The sequence below is a fragment of the Trachemys scripta genome, chromosome 3 (assembly GCF_013100865.1).
Source record: "Trachemys scripta elegans isolate TJP31775 chromosome 3, CAS_Tse_1.0, whole genome shotgun sequence".
Lineage (NCBI taxonomy): Eukaryota > Metazoa > Chordata > Testudines > Emydidae > Trachemys > Trachemys scripta.
Window position 1 is genome coordinate 7658698 of NC_048300.1, and position 23148 is coordinate 7681845.

At 46.9% G+C, this 23148-nt stretch overlaps 1 protein-coding gene across 1 annotated transcript; it reads right to left on the reverse strand.

Moving 5' to 3' along the window:
• Positions 1–189: 189 nt before the first annotated feature.
• LOC117874189 (protein PET117 homolog, mitochondrial) lies at positions 190–10089 on the reverse strand. Its single transcript, XM_034764064.1, has 2 exons — positions 9869–10089; positions 190–375 (listed from the first exon to the last, which is right to left on the reverse strand). The coding sequence occupies exons 1-2, from the start codon at positions 10022–10024 to the stop codon at positions 226–228; spliced, it is 306 nt and encodes a 101-aa protein (XP_034619955.1). The 5' UTR covers positions 10025–10089; the 3' UTR covers positions 190–225.
• Between the last annotated feature and the right edge of the window lie 13059 nt (positions 10090–23148).

Below are 23148 nucleotides of genomic sequence, written 5' to 3' on the forward strand. Positions count from 1 at the left end.
TATGGAGCCTACACAATATTTCTGCACATGTGAAAATACAGAAGCTAGAGAAAAAACTTCATGTTTGCACTTCTTAATGTATATAATTTCCTGGACTTGATTAAAATGTATCTAAAAGATATGGACTTTCAGAAACAACTTCTGTTTACTCAAACACCTGGGAACAGTCAAATACAAATCCTTGCTGTGTTCCTCAGTCCAAATTCTGATACTTCAGTTCTAGGTCTAGGATTGTTGGGACCCTTTTTCCATTAACATCTTGTCTCTTTCTGCTTCGAGTTGCGTGGTCAGAATAATCTGTTCTTGTAAAAGACGAATGTTTTCCAGTTTACGGCTTTGTCTCTCAAGGTCTCGGATTACTCCTTCGTGCAGCCTCTGAAAATACAAGAGACATGGTTCGTTATAGTGTGTCCTGGGTTGCATGGGACGAATGCCCATTTGCATTCCAACCTCTGTCACAGCATTGCCAAGTGTATAACTGTTACAAACCTTTAATTCTCTGTTAGCGACCTGAGCTACTTTTGGAGTCTAAAATTACAAGAGCTGAGATCTGATGTGTGGATGTTGATAAACTACTGGTAGCATGCCAGGAATACTGTATTTGTTGGCTTAGCAGTATGATCTTAATATAGTGATAAAGTGTTGGACAACGGTAAATATTGTATATTGATAAGCTCTACAACATTATGGAAAGACAGCAATCTCTCCACAGAAGATTGACTTCTCCCCCATCCTTACCAGAACTGAGCTAATCTGCCCCAAATTTCTCAATTTGTGTTCCTCTGCTTGAGAAGAATTTGAAGGTGACCTGAAAAGAATGTTAAGAAGAACTTTTCTCCTTCTTTATGATGTATAAAAGCTGGCCTGAAAAGGTTTCTTTCAGCTTGTTTTTTTTTTAAACTTAAAAATATCTAGTATGTAAAGTCTTCCTGGGTTTTGCTGGAGATCCACTGGAGGTCCCACAGCACGTTTATTGTGGGCTCTTGAAAAAGTAATATGTGATTCTACAAATATGTTCTTTCTTCAAAATGTTCATTAAAGTTAAATAGACATTGGTATACACAACATGGAGGTTACATTTTTTTTTAAATGAAAATGTAATAGGATTACTGTAACTGAAAGAGAAACAGTTTTTCCACTTTGTTTATTTTGTGCACTTGACAGCATTTTCGTCCTAATCGCTTGGACAGACCTCTGCACCCATGCAGAGCCCCCAGACTTCGGTGGGGATTCCAATGCACACATAGGGATCCATCCACACAGAGCTCACAGTACTTTGTATGCAGTCAATTTAACTGTTTTCCCTGTATAGTCAGTCAGACCTTGATGCTGAAACTGGATCCCTGCAAGCGAATCCAAGTGCTGAATCTGGGCCTTTGCCAGTTTCCTTTTTTGTTTATGTGGGTATTCTGCACAACAATAGGGGAAAGAAAGGCATATTGAAAACAAGAAAATACATCTGCAAAACCACAAAAATTGGCAAAGGAACTATGTGGCAGGAGTAGTACCTGAAACTGTTTATAACTCCTAGCAGATTTCAAGCTGATGGTGGCACATTTAACAAAAGATAATAAAATATGATATCTGATTAGGAAAACACATTCAATGGTTGCATGGAAGCCAATACTGGAACAAGCACTGGGTTCTGTCCACATGGATCCAACTTCAGGATCAGGGCCATATTTTGTTACTACCTATGGTCTTGATCCTTGAAAGGCTTATATGCCTGCCTAATTTACTAACTGATATATGTAAAATTAAACTTGGGCATAAGTCTTTGCATCATGGATGAGGGCTTTTTTAAAAAACTAACAAAATCATCCAAAGCACAGGACTTGGTAGTGATGGGGGACTTCAACTACCCAGACATCTGCTGGGAAAATAACACAGCAGGGCACAGATTATCCAACAAGTTCTTGGAATGTATTGAGACAATTTTTTTTATTTCAGAAGGTGGAGAAAGCTACTAGGGGAGAGGTGGTTCTAGATTTGATTTTGACAAATAGGGAAGAACTGGTTGAGAATTTGAAAGTGGAAGGCAACTTGGGTGAAAGTGATCATGAAATGGTAGAGTTCAGGATTCTAAGGAATGGTAGGAGGGAGAACAGCACAATAAAGACAATGGATTTCAAGAAGGCGACTTTAGCAAACTCAGGGAGTTGGTAGATAAAATCCCCTGGGAAGCAAGTCTAAGGGGAAAAACAATTGAAGACAGTTGGCAGTTTTTCAAAGAGACATTATTAAGGGCACAAGAGCAAACTATCCCACTGCGTAGGAAAGATAGGAAGGATGGCAGGAGACCACTCTGGCTTAATCAGGAGATCTTCAATGATCTAAAAGTCAAAAAAGAGTCCTATAAAAAATGGAAATTTGGTCAAACCACAAAGGATGAATATAAACAAACAACACAAGTATGTAGGGACAAAATTAGAAAAGCCAAGGCACAAAACGAGATCAAACTAGCTAGGGACATAAAAGGAAATAAGAAAACATTCTACAAATACGTTAGAAGCAAGAGGAAGACCAAGGACACAGTAGGCCTGTTACTCAATGAAGTGGGAAAGACAATAACAGAAAATGTGGAAATGGCAGAGGTGCTTAATGACTTCTTTGTTTCGGTTTTCACCAAGAAGGTTGGTGGCGATGGGATGTCTAAAATAGTGAATGCCAGTGAAAATGAGATAGGATCAGAGTTTAAAATAGGGAAAGAACAAGTCAAAAATTACTTAGACAAGTTAGATGTCTTCAAATCACCAGGGCCTGATGAAATACATCCTAGAATACTCAAGGAGCTGACTGAGGAGATATCTGAGCCACTAGTGATTATCTTTGAGGAATCATGGAAGACGGGAGAAATTCCAGAAGACTGGAAAAGGGCAAATATAGTGCTCATCTATAAAAAGGGAAATAAGGACAACCCGGGGAATTACAGACCAGTCAGCTTAACTTCTGTACCCAGAAAAATAATGGAGCAAATAATTAAGCAACCAATTTACAAACATCTAGAAGGTGATAAATAACAGTCAGCATGGATTTGTAAACAAATCATGTCAAACCAACCTGATAGCTTTCTTTGACAGGGTAACAAGGCTTGTGGATAGAAGGAAGCGGTAGATGTGGTATATCTTGACTTTAGTAACACTTTTGATACTGTCTCACATGACCGTCTCATAAACAAACTAGGGAAATACAACCTAGATGGAGCTACTATAAGGTGGGTGAATAACTGGTTGGAAAATCATTCCCAGAAAAAAGCAACAGAGGGTCCTGTGGCACCTTTAAGACTAACAGAAGTATTGGGAGCATAAGCTTTCGTGAGTAAGAACCTCACTTCTTCAGATGCAAGTAATGGAAATTTCCAGAGGCAGGTATAAATCAGTATGGAGATAATGAGGTTAGTTCAATCAGGGAGGGTGAGGTGCTCTGCTAGCAGTTGAGGTGTGAACACCAAGGGAGGAGAAACTGCTTCTGTAGTTGGATAGCCATTCACAGTCAACCCAGAAAGTTATCAGTGGTTCACAGTCATGCTGGGGTCCCGCAGGGATAGGTTCTGAGTCCAGTTCTGTTCAATATCTTCATCAATGATTTAAATAATGGCATAGACAGTACACTTATAAAGTTCAGTGGCACCTTATAGACTAACAGATGTATTGGAGCATAAGCTTTCGTTGGTGAATACCCACTTCGTCAGACGCATTCACCCACGAAAGCTTATGCTCCACTACATCTGTTAGTCTCTAAGGTGCCACAGGACTTCTTGTTGCTTTTTACAGATCCAGACTAACATGGCTACCCCTCTAACACTTATAAAGTTTGCGGACGATAGCAACCTGGGAGGGGTTTCAAGTGCTTTGGAAGATAGGATTAGAATTAAAAATGATCTGGACCAACTGGAGAAATGGTCTGAAGTAAACAGGATGAAATTCAATATGGACAAATGCAAAGTACTCCACTTAGGAAAGAACAATCAGTTGCATACATACAAAATGGGAAATGACTGCCTAGGAAGGAGTACTGCGGAAAGGGATCTGGGGGTCATAGTGGATCACAAGCTAAATATGAGTCAACAGTGTAATGCTGTTGCAAAAAAAGCAAACATCATTCTGGGATGTATTAGCAGGAGTATTGTAAGCAAGACATGAGAAGTAATTCTTTTGCTGTACTCTGCGCTGATTAGGCCTCAACTGGAGTATTCTGTCCAGTTCTGGGCGCCACATTTCAGGAAAGATGCGGACAAATTGGAGAAAGTCCAGAGAAGAGCAACAAAAATGATTAAAGGTCTAGAAAACATGACCTATGAGGGAAGATTGAAAAAACTGGGTTTGTTTAGTCTGGAGAAGAGAAGACTGAGAGGGGACATGATAGCAGTTTTCAAGTACATAAAAGGTTGTTACAAGGAGGAGACAGAAAAATTGTTTTTCTTAACCTCTGAGGATAGGACAATAAGCAATGGGCTTAAATTGGAGCAAGGGCGGTTGGACATTAGGAAAAACTTCCTAACTGTCAGAGTGGTTAGTCACTGGAATAAACTGCCTAGGGACGTGGTGGAATCTCCATCATTGGGGATTTTTAGGAGCAGGTTGGACAAACACCTGTCAGGGATGGTCTAGATAACTTAGTCTGCCTGGAGTGCAGGGGACTGGACTAGATGACCTCTCGAGGTCCCTTCCAGTTCTATGATTCTATGATCATCAGGACACAAATATATTCATAGGCACTACAGCTGACTGGCTGAATGCTGGGGGGAAAAGTTGTCCCCAAAATTATCAAATAAACTATCTGTGAATATTGTGATCAGTTCTAACAGAAAGAGGCTTTATTTCTCACCCAGAATCCAAGTACACATTTCAAGGGAAATAATTTGTTCCATCAAAATCATCAAGAAAAAATGTTTTGTGCAAGGAATATTTTAATCTCATTTTCAAAAAATATGGAGTCAAAGACAAAATGTATTTCACCCAAAAATATCACTCTCTCTGGAAATGAATTTGATGGGAGAGGTTCTTTCCCATCAGTTTCAGTCAATATAATTCAGGTTATAAAATTACTACTATCCTGACAGACTAGTAGGTAGTACTGTATTATTTAATGAAAATACAGAAAAGAGGAAGAGATTTTGATCAATGCAGGCATCAAGCATGTCTCTTTATCCAATAAAATACAGCAGTCCTGTAACCTACCAGGCTGTATTTTCATTCACTTTAGTGCTACACAGCTATATATGGGTTTTGCAAAAAACCTTTATATTTTGTCCCAAATGACACAGAGCTATCATCCATCTTTAGCACAATCAGAATACATACAAACCGACTTGGGTCTGGTCAATATGCAGAAGTTGCATCTGTTTATTTTTTACATCAATTTAGCTAACCCTGTGCAAGTTTAAATTCACTTGGCTTATCTCAAATTACTTCATTAAGGCCAAAAATTTCTTAAATTAAATCAACATAAATCAGACATGAACTGATTTAAGAATGTCCACATTCGGGGTCTGCCTTGAAAAACAATTTAGATAAACTGGTGCACTTTTGAGCATAGACAAAGCATTAGTACTTGCTGATTATCAGGCCCTGGATTAGAGAGGCCATTTTTGCTTATACAGTGCAGGAGAACTGGGGGAAGAGTACACAGATGTGCAAGGTTTGAGCCCTGTCTACACTATGGGCACTACAATGGCACAGTTACAGTGTCATAACAATGCCGCTGTAGCATCATAGTGTAGATGCTTTCTAAGGCGACAGAAGGTGTTTTTCTGTTGCTGCAGGACACCACCTCCCCAAACAACAGTAGCTAGGTTGACGGATGCATTCTTCAGACCCTTGAGTACCATAGCTATGCCGACCTGACTTTTAAGTACAGACCAGGCCTTAGTTATAGCTAAGAAACTAGCGGATCTATGTGAACCTTTGAAGGCTGTATCCATCCACACCTCCGTCCCACTCTACACCATCTTTTTCATTTCATGTCTCTGCTTTCCCTCATAGCCCTAACCAGGGACTCAGCTCTCCTGGTAATCTTTAGGTCCCCATAAAGCCTGTAGCCATCAGTTCCTGGATTTGTGGTAACTAGAAATGTAATGGAGAATCTCAGCTTTCATTTAAGAACAATAAGTTTTTGGCCAGATTGCTTGTGAACAGAGCCTTGAAAATGTGAACCAATTTAAGCTGATCACTAGAGTTAAAAGGATCAAGCAGCTGGAACCCACTTCTGCATCAGGGCTCTGGGGAATGCTAAATATCGCCCAGTGAACACAATCATTTCATGTAAAATTCAGTTAAATTTGGGGTGTATCTCGAAGAATCCTCTCACTAACCCTCCCTAAAATCTCTAGCCCAGCTGTCTGTGCCTAAAGTAGTGTGATCATGATGGACAGGGGAATAGATTACCATTTGGGTGGAAAGGGATGGGGACATAACACTGTTTCACAGGCCACCCAACAAAATGCTACTGCTGACTGTGCCCCACAAGACAGATTTTCCCAGCTGACCAATAAGCTCCTCTGTACCCTCCACCTTTAAAGGGTTTCACTCAGTCCAATAGATCTGGCAATACAGTATATCTGCTTGGCAGTTGGACAATTGTCGCAATTCGTCATCCTCTGGGATTTCCAGTCAGAAGTACAGTGGCAATCTTGAATGTCCCTGACCAAAGACACTCAACACTATTCTGTGAATGGAGCTGAAGTTGAAGGTAGTAGCAGATACACTGCTGAACCTACAGGAATCTTCAAAGTCTAAGGAACAGGACTGGGAAGAGAAGCCTTTTGATCTAAAGGAGGAATTGTGGCATGGGGCTATGGAAACTTATAGAAAGGTAGGGGGCATTGGAAATGATACAGAGAAAGGCGGGGACAGGGCTGTTTGGAGTCAGGCGAAGTCCCCATACTTTTTGTAACCTTAAAAAATATATGAGCCATTCTTGAGGGACTAACCACATGAATTTATCCACTACACAGTTCCCCTTTTACATACACATACATGCACAAATTACATTAGAAGAACATGATATTTGCATAGTTAAGCACTCAAGAGTGAGGAAATGCCTTAATTCAGCCCCTTGTGTGGATGCAGTATGATCCGGCCTTTAATTACATGATCACAGGCTATTTTTCCTCACAGCATCCGTGTGCACAGAATGGATGGTGCTTACTTAATGAACACCTTTTCTCCCGAAGTGTGATTCCTGTCTCCCCGCATCCTCTAGGCTCCTAATCCCAGTCCAAATCTCATTCCCTACCCAGTCCATCTTCCCTTCTGGGTTCCCCATCCAAATCCTAGTTTCACCCTACCCCTCCTACTCATCCCAATCCCAGTTTCTTTCCACAGCCACCAGGTTCCTTGTCTCAATCTAATTCCCTCAATAACCCCGCTCCTAGTCAGGCTCTTGTACCTTCTACAGACAAGGCAGTTTCCTCCTCCAGACTGCCTGGTGATGAAGCAGTGGGAGAACTGAGAGCACAAGACAGTCTCCATGTTCTCAGTTCTGGTGTCCGACCCCAAACCAACACAAAGCAGTGCGAACAGCAATTGCAGGGAAAGTTCTGCTCAGATTCTAACCAACTGCCCCAGGATGGAGCCTACTCAGCGCAGACTGAATCTTCAATGAAGTTAGCTACTAAACACCACCAAGTCTCTACTGAGCATGTGTGAAATGAAATATTTCAAAGGCTTATAATTTGGCCAGTTTTTCACAGAACAGCAGAAAGGCACATCATGATACAAAGGTCAAATGCCAAGCCTTTGCTCCAAATCAAGGAGGTGCTTGTTGTGCCTCTCAACAAACTGTTTGAAAGAATTCTTTTAACATGGGCAAAACATGGGATTTTCCCCATTGTTGTCCTTGAAAATGGCTGAATTATTTTAGCTGGAAAAAAAAAATCAGACCAAGACATACAACCAGTATTGGAAATTTCAGACTGAACAATTACAGTTTGGCAAAGTTATAAGGAACTGAAAATGGGATCCTATAATGGGAACTGATGGACAATCCTAGCTATAGGTGGTGCTCCCACTCCCACCTACAAAAAAGTATTTTATTCAGAATTAGAACACTTTTAGTTGGGTTCCTCCATACGGGGACTCATCATCTTCTCAAGTGACACTTCATACCTTGTAGGACACTACCTTCAGGGTTGGGGTTCACTAGGAGTTATCAGATACGTATGTACAAGGCAAGAACCTTCTCAAGTTTAAAGCTCACGCAAAATCTTTGTCAGCTATGAGATTGGATTGCTAGACTGCATATCCACCAGTGCAAACTGTGAAATGCAAAGGAACAAGCCGTTAAGTCAGTCAACGCTGCATCTCCCATCAACTCCTTTCCTCACCCACCTCCCATAACTTCACCCAAATCAGCAACCAAAGTGCACCCTTAAGCAAGACAGAAGTCTACCCCAATATCAATTTCATAGCCGAGTGCCTATATATTGCACTTCTAGGAGATGAGCTTGAGGATGTGATAGGAGCTTGGAAAATTTACTGGACATATACTAGCCAAAGGGCCAAACTTACCAGCCTAATGCTGATATGAACTAGAAGAGGAGGGCCATGACAGAGGAAGGGCTGGGCACAGACAGGGGTGGATGCAGTTAAGGGGAAGCCACAGGAATGGGCAGGATACCAGAAGGGAAGAGGCAGGGGGAACAGGCAAGATTGGGAGAAAGGGTATTATTTGCAGATATGGGACAGGCAGATCTAGGTCCGCCCAAAACCAAAGGCCCTCATGGGGAAGAACTGCTAAGCCCAGGCCACAGGTGAGTAAATGGGGCAACAAATGAAAAAACAGGAACAGAAGTGAGGTCAAAGGTTGAAAATCAAGGAACCAGAATGGGACCCCAAGCAGAGAACCCTGTACAGCACCCACTGCACCTCAAAGGCATCTAAGGACTCAGTGGACACTGCCCAGAGGAACTCTGCAAAGAGCCGTGATCAAACAAGGGAACAGAAATAGGCCCCACAATCAAAGAGCACCCTGCTTTCCAGCCTCCAATGGCCATCTTGGCCATTCCAGAAGGAGGTCCCACATACAGACGCTCTCAGCACGGCTCAGAGGAGGGGAATGGCAGGAAGCACGAATGGGTTCAGATGCTCTCGGCACAGCTGGGAGGAAGGAGACGCCATGGAACACAAGCTCGTACAGATGCTCTCAGCACGGCTCAGAGGAGGGGAATGGCGTGAAGCACGAATGGGTTCAGACGCTCTCGGCGCAGCTGGGAGGAAGGAGACGCCATGGAACACGAGCTCGTACAGACGCTCTCAGCACGGCTCAGAGGAAGGGGATGCCATAGAGCCTGCCCGCACCAGCGAGGCGAGTCCGAGACTGCTACCCAGAGCCCCGCGAGATTCAAACGTGTGACCCCGGCATTCTGGGCACCGTTTGGAAAAAGACCCGGGGGGGGGTGGGGGGGGGGGGGGGGGAGAGAAGCTTGCAGGGCAGGCGCCCGATGACACGTTTGGAGGGCACTGGGCAGAAGAGCAGAGTGCTGGGTGGAGCTTGGACTAGGAGGGGGCGGAGCTCAGCGATGGGCGGGACAGGAGGGGGGATCACTCTACTTGAGGCTCAGGGCCAGAACCATGTGTGGGCGGGGCCAAATATGAGGGGGCGTGGCTATGAGCGAGGGGGGTCGCTCTCAGTGAGGGGCGGGGCCAGAACCTCACGGGGGTGGGGCTGAGTAAGGGCGGAGCCTACGGGTGGGGCGGGGCTCTGAGTGAGGGACAGGGGCTGAGGCCGGGGGCGGGGCTGGGGAGGAGCAGGTGACGGGTGGCGGCTAGCGCCTGCGTGGGGCGGGGCGCCCCCTCTCCCCCCCGGCCCCGGCCCCGGCCCCGGCCCCGGCCCCTCAGCCGGGTGGCGGCAGCTGACGCTCACTCACCTCCTTGACGCGTCTCTGCTGGATGTGCACGGCGGCCACCGTCCCGGCCGAGAGCAGCACGGAGATGCCCAGCGCCACCTTGGAGGCCGTCGACATCCCCTCCCCCACCGGGCCGTTTGCGGAGCGCGAGCCGCACAGCTCGAGCGGCCAGTGCATGCGCGTGCGTGCCGGCCCGCTGCTGCCGGGGGCGGGACTCTCTGCACGGGCCGCGCGCGCGCTGACTCGCCCAGTAAATAGAACGCGGAGCGCATCGATCCCTACGCCCCCCCCCCCCGGCCACCAGGCCCAGCCCAAAATAATCGAAAGCCGAGAAAGGGATTGGGGGACGGGCTAGAGCTCAGCGGGTTGGGAGTGTTGCTGTTTGCCCTGGCCAGGGGCTGTAGTGTCCCTGCCCTGTGCAGGGGATGCTGGACTCCCGGTGCTGGCCCATTGCACTGGTACGAGGGGAGGGGGCTGTCCCTGTGCCAGGGATGCTGGGTCATTGCCCCATGCATGGAGGGGGAAGGGGCTGCAGGGCAGGTGCTGGCTTATTGCCCTGGTACATTCAGAGGATCTGTCAGCCCCCACCCCATAGCCGCCCTCCCTAGCTCTGCCCTTGACCTCTTCCCCTCTGTGAGCCTCAACCACTCCGAACCTGGGGATGTGGGGAGAGTGATCCCTACCTTCCCCCTTAGGCTTTCCGGTCATCTCCTGACTCTCCCAGCTGCCTCTCCCTACAGGTGGTACCTGCCCACCTCTTCTGCTGCTCCCACACCAGCTCCCTAGCTTTCTGCTGGGTGGAGTGATGTTGTGGGAGCTCAGCGAGTGGACTCCATGTGGGCCTGTCCTTGGGTGATCAGACAGCAAGTGTGAAAAATCAGGATGGGGTGGGAAGGTAATAGGAGCCTATATAAGAAAAAGGCCCAAAAATCAGGACTGTCCCTATAAAATCAGGACATCTTGTCACCCTAGTCTCTCCAGGGAGCGCTGCATCTGTCTGTAGGAAGGGGACTTGTGGGGGAGGGTTTTTAAATCATCAGGCTGCCATCAACATTGCCTCAAAGCCAAGTGCATCTCATCGATATCCTCCTGTGCTCTGATGTGCGTTGTCTCAAGGGGGTACCATGCTTGGCCACCTCCCCTTTAATAGCTTCACTTACAAGTGAGGAACAGTAACAGATAAGAGTGGCTTGTTATTTGTGCTGCTATTTATGCAAAACACATATGAAGATTCAACTGCTACTGCCATCTCCTTGTTTTAATTTCCCCCTACACTCCCTGTTCCTGCTGCTTCCATCTCAGCCCCCCTTGTTACACCCCTCCTCTGCTCCCTTCACAAGTGACTGGGCCTGTTCTCATATTGTCCCCTGCCTGGAATCTCCTCCCTGATCCCGTGAATTGCACAACTTCACTCTTCTCCTTCCAAGCCTTCCTTTTCTACTCTGTTCTTTTAGGCCCTGTCTGCATTGGAGACATTTGCAGGGGTGGAGCTACATCACTCCAACTAGCACAAAGATGTGCTGCAGGGGTTCAACACAGGTCTTGCATTGGTGTAACGTAGCCCCATGTGATCCCCATTTGCGCCAGTGTAGCACATCTTCGTTAGGGTAAAAGTGGAGGGAAAGGTGAAGGCAGCTTTAGAGAAACAGGAAGCCAGAGAGAAATGGACCCTCGGGCAGTTTGTCTGTTAAAGGTGCTGTGGAAACGGCATAGGGACTGTGATATCTTAGGACCCCAACATTGTCACTGTTGATGTAGTGAGGGGACAGGGAGGGCCTGGGGCTGTAGGGGGATGGAGAGGGACTGACCTGAGAGGATTGAGAGAGGCCAGACTGAAGGAAGCGTCAATGGGGAATAGGCTTTTCCTAGGGCATGTTGGAGACATATGGGGTCTGGGGTGCAGTGTGTACCCCCCCCAATGAAGAGGTGTGTGGGAGGAGGATACCTGCACCTAACCCTAACGCCTCCCAAGCGATCACAACTGGAAGAATGTTTGAAGAGTCAACTGAGGGGAAGCTGAGCACAAAGACTCGTGACCCCGAACTGGGCGTTGGAGCCGGTCCTTAAATTCCACAACCTCACTCCCTAGACTTGGTGCCTTAGGTCTAGAAAGTCTGCCCGCCCACCCACCCTCCATACATCAATGCAGGTGATGTGTCAGTCTAACATTTCTGATGAGGTTAGGACAGGCTACCACGTAATTCATATCCAAGGAGACTCATTCCCTGCAGCCCCCTAGACCTAAAACCCATGATCCCCCCCCCGACAACCTTCTCTTCAAACACCATGCAAGAGAGACAAATGCTAAACAGGAAGCATAGCTTATTCACTACAACATAACACAAACTGTCTACATGAAAGCCAAGGGTCATTGCCCTGTGAAAGGGGCATCATCAGTTTAAGTCTCTTTTGTCTGAAATTGTTACCTACACTAAGGCTATGTCTACACTAGCACTTTTGTCAGTCAGGGGTGTAAAAAAACCACACCCACCCACACCCCTCCCTGAGGAATTTCACAGACAAAAGTGCTGGTGTTGACAGCGCTAGGTCAGTGGGAAGACACTCTCCTGCCAACACAGCTACCTCTGGTCCTTGAGGGTGGTTTAATTATGCCAATGGGAGAGCTCTCTCCTGTCAGCTTAGGTTCTCAACCAGGAGTACACGCACCCCTCGAGGTATGCAGAGGTTCCAGGGGATACATCAACTCATCTAGATATTTGCCTAGTTTTACAACAGGCTACATAAAAAATGCTAGCCAAGTCAGTACAAACTACAATTTCATACAATGACTTGTTTATACTACTCTATATACTATACACTGAAATATATTGTACATATTCCAATTGATCTATTTTATAATTATATGGTAAAAATTAGAAAGAAAGCAATTTCAGTAGTGTGCTGTGACACCTTTGTATTTTTATTTCTGGTTTTGTAAGCAAGTAGTTTTTAGGTGAGGTGAAATCTGGGGGTACGCAAGATAAATCAGACTCCTGAAAGGGGAACAGGAATCTGGAAAGGTTGGAGCCACTGTATTACAAGTATCAGGGGGTAGCCGTGTTAGTCTGTATCTACAAAAACAACAAGGAGTCTAGTGGCACCTTAAAGACTAACAGATTTATTTGGGCATAAGCTTTCGTGAGTAAAAACCTCACTTCTTCATTTTTACTCACGAAAGCTTATGCCCAAATAAATCTGTTAGTCTTTAAGGTGCCACTAGACTCCTTGTTGTTACTGTATTACAACAATCTGTAACCCATTAACAACCCCACACACTTCCCTTCTCCCCCTTTTCCTCTATGATTGGAGGGGTGTTAACATCCACTTCACCTTGAATGGTCCCTTGAAATGTGTTAACTACTTATGCTAAACAATCTGTTTCACCTGGTATTTAGTTGTGACAAAGTTGGTCCAATAAAAGATATTACCTCACCCACCTTGTCAAACAAAAAAAGACCTTCCTGAATTCAAGGCAGACTGCTTCATTATGGGAAAACTCCCAGGCCTGTATTTGTATTCTTGCCCAGAACACTCAGAGTCCACACCATGCAAACTGCTGGAGAATGCAGCGGTGCTAGAGTCCTTGCCAGTTTTGGGGGTGTTATTTTGTAGTCCAGCAGCAATGTGGCAGCACATCAGATGGCAACCATGAATGGTTCAATCTTGTGAAACCTATTTCTGCATACAGCACTTACTATGGTGGATCAAGCCATAACCCGGAACAGGTCCTCCCCACACCCACTATTGTATATACAGGCAGGGGCAGATCCTCATAGGGTGACCAGATGTCCCTTTTTTATAAGAACAACAAGGAGTCTGGTGGCACCTTAAAGACTAACAGATTTATTTGGGCATAAGCTTTCGTGAGTAAAAACCTCACTTCTTCGGATGCATAGAGACAGACTAACACGGCTACCCCCTTTTTTATAAGGACAGTCCCAATATTTGGGGCTTTTTCTTCTATAGGCACCTATTACCCCCACCCCCGTCCCGATTTTTCACACTTGCTGTCTGGTCACCCTAGATCCTCAGCTGTAGTCAATTATATAGACTCATTTCCATAGTGCTATGACATTTGCCACTGCTGAGGACCTGCCCCACTGAGTACCTAAGGCCTTGGCTACACTGGCAATTCACAGCACTGCACTTGCTGTGCTGAGGGGTGTGAAAAAACACTCCCCTCCCCCCGAGCGCAGCACTGTAAAGCGTCAGTGTAATCAGAGCCTACAGCGCTGCATGCTCTCTCGCAGCGCTGCAAGCTACTCCCCTCAGAGAGGTGGAGCTCTCGCAGCGCTGGCGGCACGACTACACTCACGCTTCACAGCACTGCCGCGGCAGCACTGTGAATCCGCAAGTGTAGCCAAGGCCTAAGAACAGCCATACTGGTCAGACCAAAGGTCCATCCAGCCCAGTATCCTGTCTTCCAACATCGGCCAATGTCAGGTGCCCCAAAGGGAATGAACAGACCAGGTAATCAGCAAGTGATCCATCCCCTGTCACCTGTTCCCAGCTTCTGGCAAACAGGCTAGGGACACCATCCCTGCCCATCCTGGCTAATAGCCATTGATGGACTTTACACCATAAAGTGCTTTGGGATCCTTCATAATGAAAAGCACTAACCAGGCTGTAGAGGACATAACTTTTGCACAGAAGAGCATTAAACACAGCTCTCAAAGGATAACCACCCCCTAGTAGGGCAGAAGAGTACCTTTTAGTCTCTCCCTTTATTCAGACCTTCCTGCTGCTTCTTAGCAATAAGATACAGTGACGAAGACAATTGCCGGAGAGGAGAGAAAGAAAAGAATGGAGAGAAGGAAAGAAAGTGGGGGAAGGGGGGAGAAAAACAGAAAAAAAAAGTGTGTGTGGCAGGGGGAAAACAGAAACTATGAACCACTCAAGTGGAAAGTTATGAAGTTGTATTTACCGGTGATTTCTTCCTGTTCACTCTAGCTTGTGTTTTAGGCGGGACTCAAGAGTCTGGTTTAAAATGATAAATAGGGGAGGCGAGGCCACATGGGCTAGTTAGTAGACAGGGCACAGGAGGTCGGAGACCTGCGCTCTGCCCGTGGTGTGACATTGGGCAAGTTACTTCCCCATCTGCCTTGTCCATTAGCTCTTGAAAGCAGGGACACCCCCCCCACACACACACACACACTTTTGACTGCTGGGCTTGGCAAACTTAATGTTCTTTTAATGCATTTTTGTGTGTGCACATTCAATTTCCTAGTTTTTTTAAAAAGCAAAGTGGAAAAAAAAACAGACATTCCATCATGTGGCAATACATAGACTCCCACAAGAGTCAGCAGCAAGTTTGGAATCTTGAGATCCACCCCACAGATCTCTGCCTCTTGGACTAATGGAGTAACCAATAGCAGTAGTAGGTTGTCACCCTCTGTGTGGGCCAGTGCTGGAAGGGGAAGGCACTTTCATAGTTATTTGCTGACAGCAGAGAAATCTTCAGCCTCAGGAACCTTGGGTTCCATGCTAGGCTCCCGAGAGGCGTGTTGCCTCATGGGCAGCCTCTTCTGCCCATTTCCTACAATCCTGACCCCTTCTGTCCCAACCCATCTGTACCAGTCCTGTGTTGTCCCCACCCCAGGCCCAGTCTCCTTGCCCAGCCCCCCTCCTCCAGTTTCCCAGTCCACTTGCCCAGCCACTCCCAGTTTCCCCACTTCCCAGCTCCTTGTTGAACCTGTCTTTGGCCCACCCCCCACAGCATCCAGTCTATCTTCCACCAAAGTTCTCCATCCCTACTGACTCCCAGTCCCGGTCTCCCTCCTCAGGGTACTTGTCCAGTCTTAGTTTAGTTGTACACCTAAACCACTACAGCAGCTCAGCTGTTGAGCTCAAGCATAGACACTCACTACAGTGACAGGAAGGGTTCTCCTGTTGCTGTAGGCAATTCACCGCCCTGAGAGGTGGTAGCTAGGTCAACAGAAGGCTTCTTCCATGGACCTGACAGCATCTACACGGACGGTTAGGGCAGCTTAACTACACGTCTCAGGGCATGACTTTTTCACCCCCCTGAAAGAGGTAGCTATGCCAATATCACTTTTTGGTGTAGACCAGCCCTTAGCATCCACAATACCCCCTAGCTCCTGGGCTCAGGACTGCTCCACACTAGGAAATCAGATTGGTATAAGTATGTTGCTTAGTGGTGTGAAGAGTCCACATCCCTGTGGTGCAATTAAACTGGCCTAACCCCCAGTGCAGACCATACTAGGTCAATGGGACAAGTCTCCTGTTGATGTAACTACTGCCTCTCAGGGAGGTGGAGTACCCACAAACCCTCCCTGTTGGGGTTCCCACTCCCAGTCCTTCTGTGCCTACCTAGTCAATCTCTTCTCCCCTCTGCAGTCAGATCAGTCAACTTCCTCCTCACTGCCTGGGCATCAGCAGGGGAGGCATTGAGTGCTGAGGAGAGACAGACCCACTATTTTCCATACCAGCGCCTGGTTCTGGCCCACACCAATCCAGAGCAGCAATTGCAGGGAACACCCTGGTCAGCCTAGCCCTGGATGGCACATGCTCAGCACAGATGGAATTACAGGGGATCTAGCTGCAAAACTCTAGTCAGACCATGAGCCTGCATGGACTGCAGCTTTTCAAGGGCTTATGATTCAGCCAGAGTTTCACAGGGCCAGCAAAAGGTACCTACCTGACTGTCATGGGATCATGACTGCCCTATAGCACCTCCTGCTGGCCAATTGTGGCACTCTGTCTTAGTTTCCTTGCCTTGAAGATAGGTCTCAGCTGCTCACCCACCAGTCTCTGCTAGAGGCATGACTAGCCTGCCAGCCAAGTAAATAAGTTTAACCCCATCCAGACCACCAAGAGTCCAGCTAAGAAATTCCAATGGACAAAGAGCTCTTCTAGACTTCAAGGGCTTCCTTTCAGCCCCCCTGCCCTGTTCCCAATGCCTTTCTAAGCTATCTTTGAGAGTCCCTCTGGCTCTGGGGTTCAGCACTCAGACCCCAGGCTAGTTCATCTGGAGTACCATTCTCAGCCCCTCCTGGGCTCCATTCCTTACATCCTTCCCTGCCCCAGTACAGCACACTGGGCTCCCAGACTGTTTACCCTGAAGTACCCAGCACTCTGCCTACCTCAGCCCAGAGTTTTCCATAGCCGCATACCCACTCTTCATAGCATCACACCTCACAGAGTGATCTTTCTTTTGCCCTCACAAGCCCTTTTTATAAGGCCCAGGCATCCATTAAGCTATCACCTGACCCCCTTAGCTCCACCTCCTCTGGCTGGGAAGCAGCTAATTAATTATGGCACAAGTGTGAGTGGGCTCATCTCCCCTTAAAAGGGCCAGTCACCCTTTGAAACTGACACAAAGGTCACTCTGCTGCCAAATTTCCAGTCCCTGCTCCAAAGCAAACACTCAGGTGCTGTGGATTCTCAGAGGAAAGATCACCGGTATTTAACATGGGCAAAACAACTTTTTTCCTCTTGGCCTTGTGTTTGGAAACAACTGAACCGTTTCGGCTGAAATTTTCCAGAAACAATCAGCCTGAGGCAGACACCTAACACAGAAAAATTCAGCCCAAATAATTAATGTTTGGGAAAGTTATAAGCAACAGAACACAGGGTCTTATAGTGGGAAGGGTTAGGCAACCTTAATTGGTGACACTACCGGCCCTGCCTATAATATAATCAATTTTGTACCAATATTCTGATGGCGGAATGGGCATCTTACTTTTTAATGTATCTTTGTTGCTTTCTATCTCTTCCTGATGTTTCTTTCCTGTAAAACAAAACGGTGTTGGCATAAACAAAATACTCAATGATTCTATTTACATCTCTTTGGATTATTGAATGGTGTAGTTCATCCCAAACACCAGGTTGGAAACTAACCGTCCAAAAGGAGATTTTTAAAAAAATTATGTTTAGGAAGTTGTGAGTCTGTGAAAGAGGAGGCTTATACGGCAAACAGTTTTGCAGTCTCAGCGGTAGTGTTTTGCCACCAATTGAATGCTGCAGTGTATCTGAAACCCAGCCATGATCTGAATGGGAAACCAAACATCATGCAATGTATAAAGCTAATCATTGTTCTCAGTTATAATCTTCTCATATCTGCATACTGAGCAAACAGGATTAAACCACAGAGCAAAATTGGCTTGGCCGATAACATCTGAATTCGGCATAACTGTTTTGTCCACACTGGTATGTTTACTAAGTTGTAGAAGTATGAATAATCATCTGTCTGGTAGCAGGAAATGATACCACACCACATGGCATTACATGGGATGGGAGGGAGCCAGGCCAGATCCTCAGCTGGTGTCCATCAGGATAGCTCCATTGACATCTGGGGAGCTCCATTGGTTTACACCAGCGGCGGCTCTGGTATTAGCAGAGCAAAGGGCTAAAATCCAAATCAGGATGGTTTAGTGAGAATGCAGAAACATATGAGCAAATGGGTCTTGCAGGTTATTGCATGACCAACATGGATCTTATTGGTCCAGGACTGCCTCAAAGGTGTTTCACGGGATCTAAGTTGTGCAGAGAAGAAAATCAGGTGTCCAAGTGGTAGGATGAAGGCTGTCTACTTCAGGAGATCACAGTACATTAGTGGGGCCTGGTCTACACTTAAAATTAGATTGACCTAGCTACGTTGCTCAGGGCTGTCAAAAATTTCACGTTGTGTGCAATGTAGTTAGATTGATGTCACCCCACAGGGTAGACATATCTAGGTCCTAGCTACCACCTCTCGGAGAATTGGATTAACTACTCTGATGGAAACCCCGCTTCTATTGATGTAGGAAGCATCTACACCATGGCCCTACAGCCTCACAGCTGCATTGGCTGTAGTGTAGACAACCTGGGTCTCTCATATAACAAAGAGGGGTACGGGAGAAAGGATGGCATTGTTGTTAAGGCAGTGGATTGTGAGTGACTCAGGAGAAATGGGTTTAATTCTCTCCCCTGCTACAGAATCCCTCTGTGACCTTTGCCATGTCACTTAGTGTTTATGTGCCTCAATTCCCCCTGTGTACAAAGGGGATAATAGCACTGCCCTAGCTCACAGAGGTGTTGGGAGGTGCTTATTTACATGGAATGGGAGTCATATAAGTACCTACATAGGACAGCAAACCCTTTTTCCCCAGTGTAGCCAGGCCTGACACATGTACAGTTGCCCTCTGTAGCACGTCTGAGGTCAGATGCTGAGTGGACAGCTTTTTTTAAACCAAGTCTTCAGAGGAAAATGTCTTTGGCCAAATGAAAAAAAATAAATCATTAGGATGCTTAGTCAAGCACTTCTTATGGGATTTTCAAAGGTTCTTGCTGAGGTCAGAAAGCCCCAGCACAACATGAGCCCTTGATCTTACCTGATCTTTGTGCCATGTGCAGGCTGATAATGAACTGCTAACTGCATCTGCTTGTTTGGAGGAGCCTATAAACATATATTAAGTATTGTGCAACTCACGGAAGGTGGATCTACTAGAAGAGGCCTTAAAAACCAAAGTTCCGTCTGCAATGTGTGGCACTTTTTCTAAGAGTGGGAATTTGCCCTGGAGTCCTTAGCCAACATTTTCCCTCCCCAAACTGTTGTGCTATTGGCTGGCGTCTGCCACACTTCCTCCCAGAGCTGGCCGGTGCACTGTATTCAATCTGTGAAGTGCTTTGGAAGGCAAGGCCTTACAATAAAGGTTTAATATTCATTATTATTATTACAAACAGAATAACTGATTCTTAAACTTGCATTTCCTCCCCCCCCAATGTCTTTTTTGAATCTTAAAAACTGATGTCTCGTCTTTGTTTTTTTTTCCTGGAAGACTGTGCACACCTGGCGAACAGATAGCTTATGCCAGATGAGACAGCATATAAGTAAAACCTGATTAACTGGAGCAGGGGCAGGTTTATTCAGACTTGAATTGTTTGTGTTTGTTTTGGGTTATTTTTGTTAGCACCTTGTTAACCAAAGAAACACGTTAAGAGAAGATTCTTTATTACTGATTCATCACTCACTCTTTCACTTAAGAGCTGCAAGAGCTGCACTCCGCTATCCCTGTGCCTCTCAATGAGTTCTCCAGCAAAGCCAGGGAAAAGCAAACTTGACATTTCTGCTATTTCTAAGGCTAAAACTAAGCAGAGAAATACACTTTTCTGATGGAAGCTAATAATCATAATACCTGACTGTCATACAGCACTTTTCATCAGTAGATCACAAGCCACTTTGCAAAGGCGGTTAGTATCGTTATTCCCATTTTACAGATGGGGAAACTGAGGCTTACACAGGCAAAATGACTTGCCCAAGGTCATCCAGCAGGCCGCTAGCAGAGCTGAGAACAGAGCCCAGGTTTTTCAGTTGAGAGCACAATGCCACGCTTTTATTTTCCTTTGCAGTTCACCTTGTAAAAAAGTTACTTTTAATTTGCCTTTGCCCTTCCTGGTTCAGGTCAGAAGCAGGAAACACTAGAAAGCCAGCAGGGAACTCTGTTCTTGTAAGGTTTCAGAGTAGCAGCTGTGTTAGTCTGTATCCGCAAAAAGAACAGGAGTACTTGCGGCACCTTAGAGACTTGTAAGGTCTCCCAGCCCCATTTTGTAGATCGAAGGGGTTCATGGACAAAAATCTACATTTTGGGGCAGTTTGTTGAATCGAACCAAACCTCTGACCCATGTGAGGATCACCCAACACATTTGCAAAGCCTCTGTGGCTATAATGAATTGTAGGCGGTTATAACTCAGTTAGGGGCCAAAGTCTCGTAGTCCAATAGCAGGAGGAGGGTATAAAGACAGAGAGCTTTATAATTACTGTACATTGGCATTTTATTTCACACAACCTTTTCCATAGGTAGAAAGAGAGGGGCAGATACAGCAGCTGTAATGCTGGGAATTTAGCCTGGGCAATACATTTAGAGGCGTGTTGTATCTGCAAACATTGTAAAACACAATGGTGATAAAGGCCCCTGTGCCCAAATGGTAGTGAAGTAATCCAGAACTAGGCAGCAGCTTGCATGACAAAGGGAATTCTATGTGTGGTTTGCATGCTGAGCGGAGAGTTCCCCAGCATGGAATTCTGGGCACCAAATTATGGCCCCTCAGGGTAGGTGCACTGGGCTGGGGGCAGGAGGGAGAGCAGTGGAATCCCCTCCCATAAAATGCCAGGCAAGGACGGGGGGAAACTAGTGCTGCTGGCAGCAGAGTGAACATATCTGGGAGGGTGATTCGAGCCACGGCCTCACTCTTCTGGGCAGTAGAAGAAGGGCTGTGTGGGAAGCAGTACAGGCGAGGGGCTGCTGGTGAATGCACTCCCCTCAGGGCAGATCCTCAAAAGCATTTAGGCACCTAACTCCTATTGATTTCAATGGGACTTAGGCACCTAACCACTTTGGAGGGTCTGGGCTCTCTGTTATGCAAGCAGTGTAGCCCTAGCAGGGCCAGCTCTAGGATTTTTGCCGCCCCAAGCAAAAAAAATTTTGCCCCCCCTTTTTTTCGTGCCCCCCTACCCCCGGCCCCAGCCCAACTCCACCCCTTCCAAACCCCTTCCCCAAATTCCCAGCCCCGCCTCCTCCCCCAGATGTGCCGCATTCCCCCCCCACCCCATTGCATCCTGCGGGCCCCCCGTGACCTCCCGTCCTAGCTCACCTCCACTCCGCCTGCTCCCCGGGGCGTGCCACCGCTCCGCTTCTCCCCACTCCCTCTCAGGCGAGGGAAGGCAGAGAAGCGGAGCAGTGGCGTGTTCAGGGGAGCAGGCAGAGCGGAGGTGAGCTAGGGTGGGGAGGCGCAGGAAGTAACGGGGGGGTAGAGGAACCACTCCCTGCTCCAGCTCACCTCCGCTGCCTCCCCCGAGCGCCCCGCCGCTCGGCTTTTCCTCCCTCCCAGCCTTGCTGCGTCAAACAGCTGTTTCGTGCATGGCAAGCCTGGGAGGAAGGGGGGAGAAGCGGAGCAGCGGCGGCGCTCTCAGGGGAGCAGGCAGAGCGGAGGCGAGCTGGGGTGGCGGGGACACTTTTTCCCCATGTCCTGGAGTCGGCGCCTATGATGGCCGGCGCCAGAATGCCGCCCCTAGAAATGTGCCGCCCCAAGCACCTGCTTGTTTTGCTGGTGCCTGGAGCCGGCCCTGACCCCTAGGCACCACTTGCTCTTGCAGGGCCCCGCTGCCCCGCCCAGCTCAGTTCCACATCTCGGAGCCTTAATATGACCCTTACTATACAGAGGACATTGGTGCATATATATACAGGGGGACGTTTCTCCCCAACACCATGTGCACTCAGCAATATGGGCACAGAAGCAGGGCCGGCTCCAGCATTTCTGCCGCCCCAAGCAAAAAAAAAAAAAAAAAGCCGCGATTGGCGGCTGCAGTTTGGCGGCATGTCCTTCACTTCTAGAGGGAGTAAGGGACCTGCCGCCCCCGAATTACCGCAGGTGCCACCCCTCTCCCTTGGCCGCCCCAAGCACCTGCTTGTTAAGCTGGTGCCTGGAGCCGGCCCTGCACAAAAGGGAAACCGATCACATTGGGGAGGGCGTTCACCTGGCTGAAAACAGGAGCCGGGCCAGCACAAACAAGCAAATAAGAACAACAAGGAGTCCGGTGGCACCTTAAAGACTAACAGATTTATTTGGGCACAAGCTTTTGTGGGTAAAAAAAAAAAACATAGACTGCATCTGAAGAAGTGGGTTTTTTACCCATGAAAGCTTATGTCCAAATACATCTGTTGGTGCCACCGGACTCCTCGTTGTTTTCGTGGCTACAGACTAACACGGCTACCCCCTGATACTTGAAGCCAATAAGAGTACAGAATAATTTTATAAATGATGGGTGCCTTTCCGAAAGGTCAGCTAGCTGTACGTTAGCTAGAATAGGGCCTGTCTAATGACAGGCACCAATGGTCCAGGAGGCAGAGCCAGTACTGTGCTAAGAGATCTGAGTTCAATTCCTGGGTCTGCCCTTGAGAAGCTGTGTGATTGTTTCCCCTCTCCTCCCTGATCTGCTTTGTAAGCTGTTGGGCGCAGGGAGTGTCTCATGTGTGAGTACAGTTCCTAGTGCCTCCAGTTCTCAGGTCAGGCCTCCAATCACTATTGAAATGATTTAACTTTCACTGTACAAGTGACACTCAGCATATCACCCCCAGGCTGAGAGAGACTCTCCCAGCATTACTGAAAGGCAGGGCAGTAGGATATTAGATAACAGGCATGCTTTCTATAATATAAACTATGTGCTTTCTTGTGCCATCTGTTTCTATGGTAAAATAAATTTGTTCAACCAATGCAAACAAAACCCAGGTTCCATTTCCCCTATTTTCCTGTTATACTCCCCTTGGGGCAGGGCTACACATACCAGATACAATGGTGATGAT

What these genes read in the sequence shown, in the direction of transcription:
- LOC117874189 (XM_034764064.1), bottom strand. Translation starts at nt 10,024, where the DNA reads ATGCACTGGCCGCTCGAGCTGTGCGGCTCGCGCTCCGCAAACGGCCCG. An exon ending in AGCAGAGACGCGTCAAGGAG is followed by an intron (nt 376 to 9,868) that starts GTGAGTGAGCGT and finishes TTGTATTTTCAG; the next exon opens with AGGCTGCACGAAGGAGTAAT.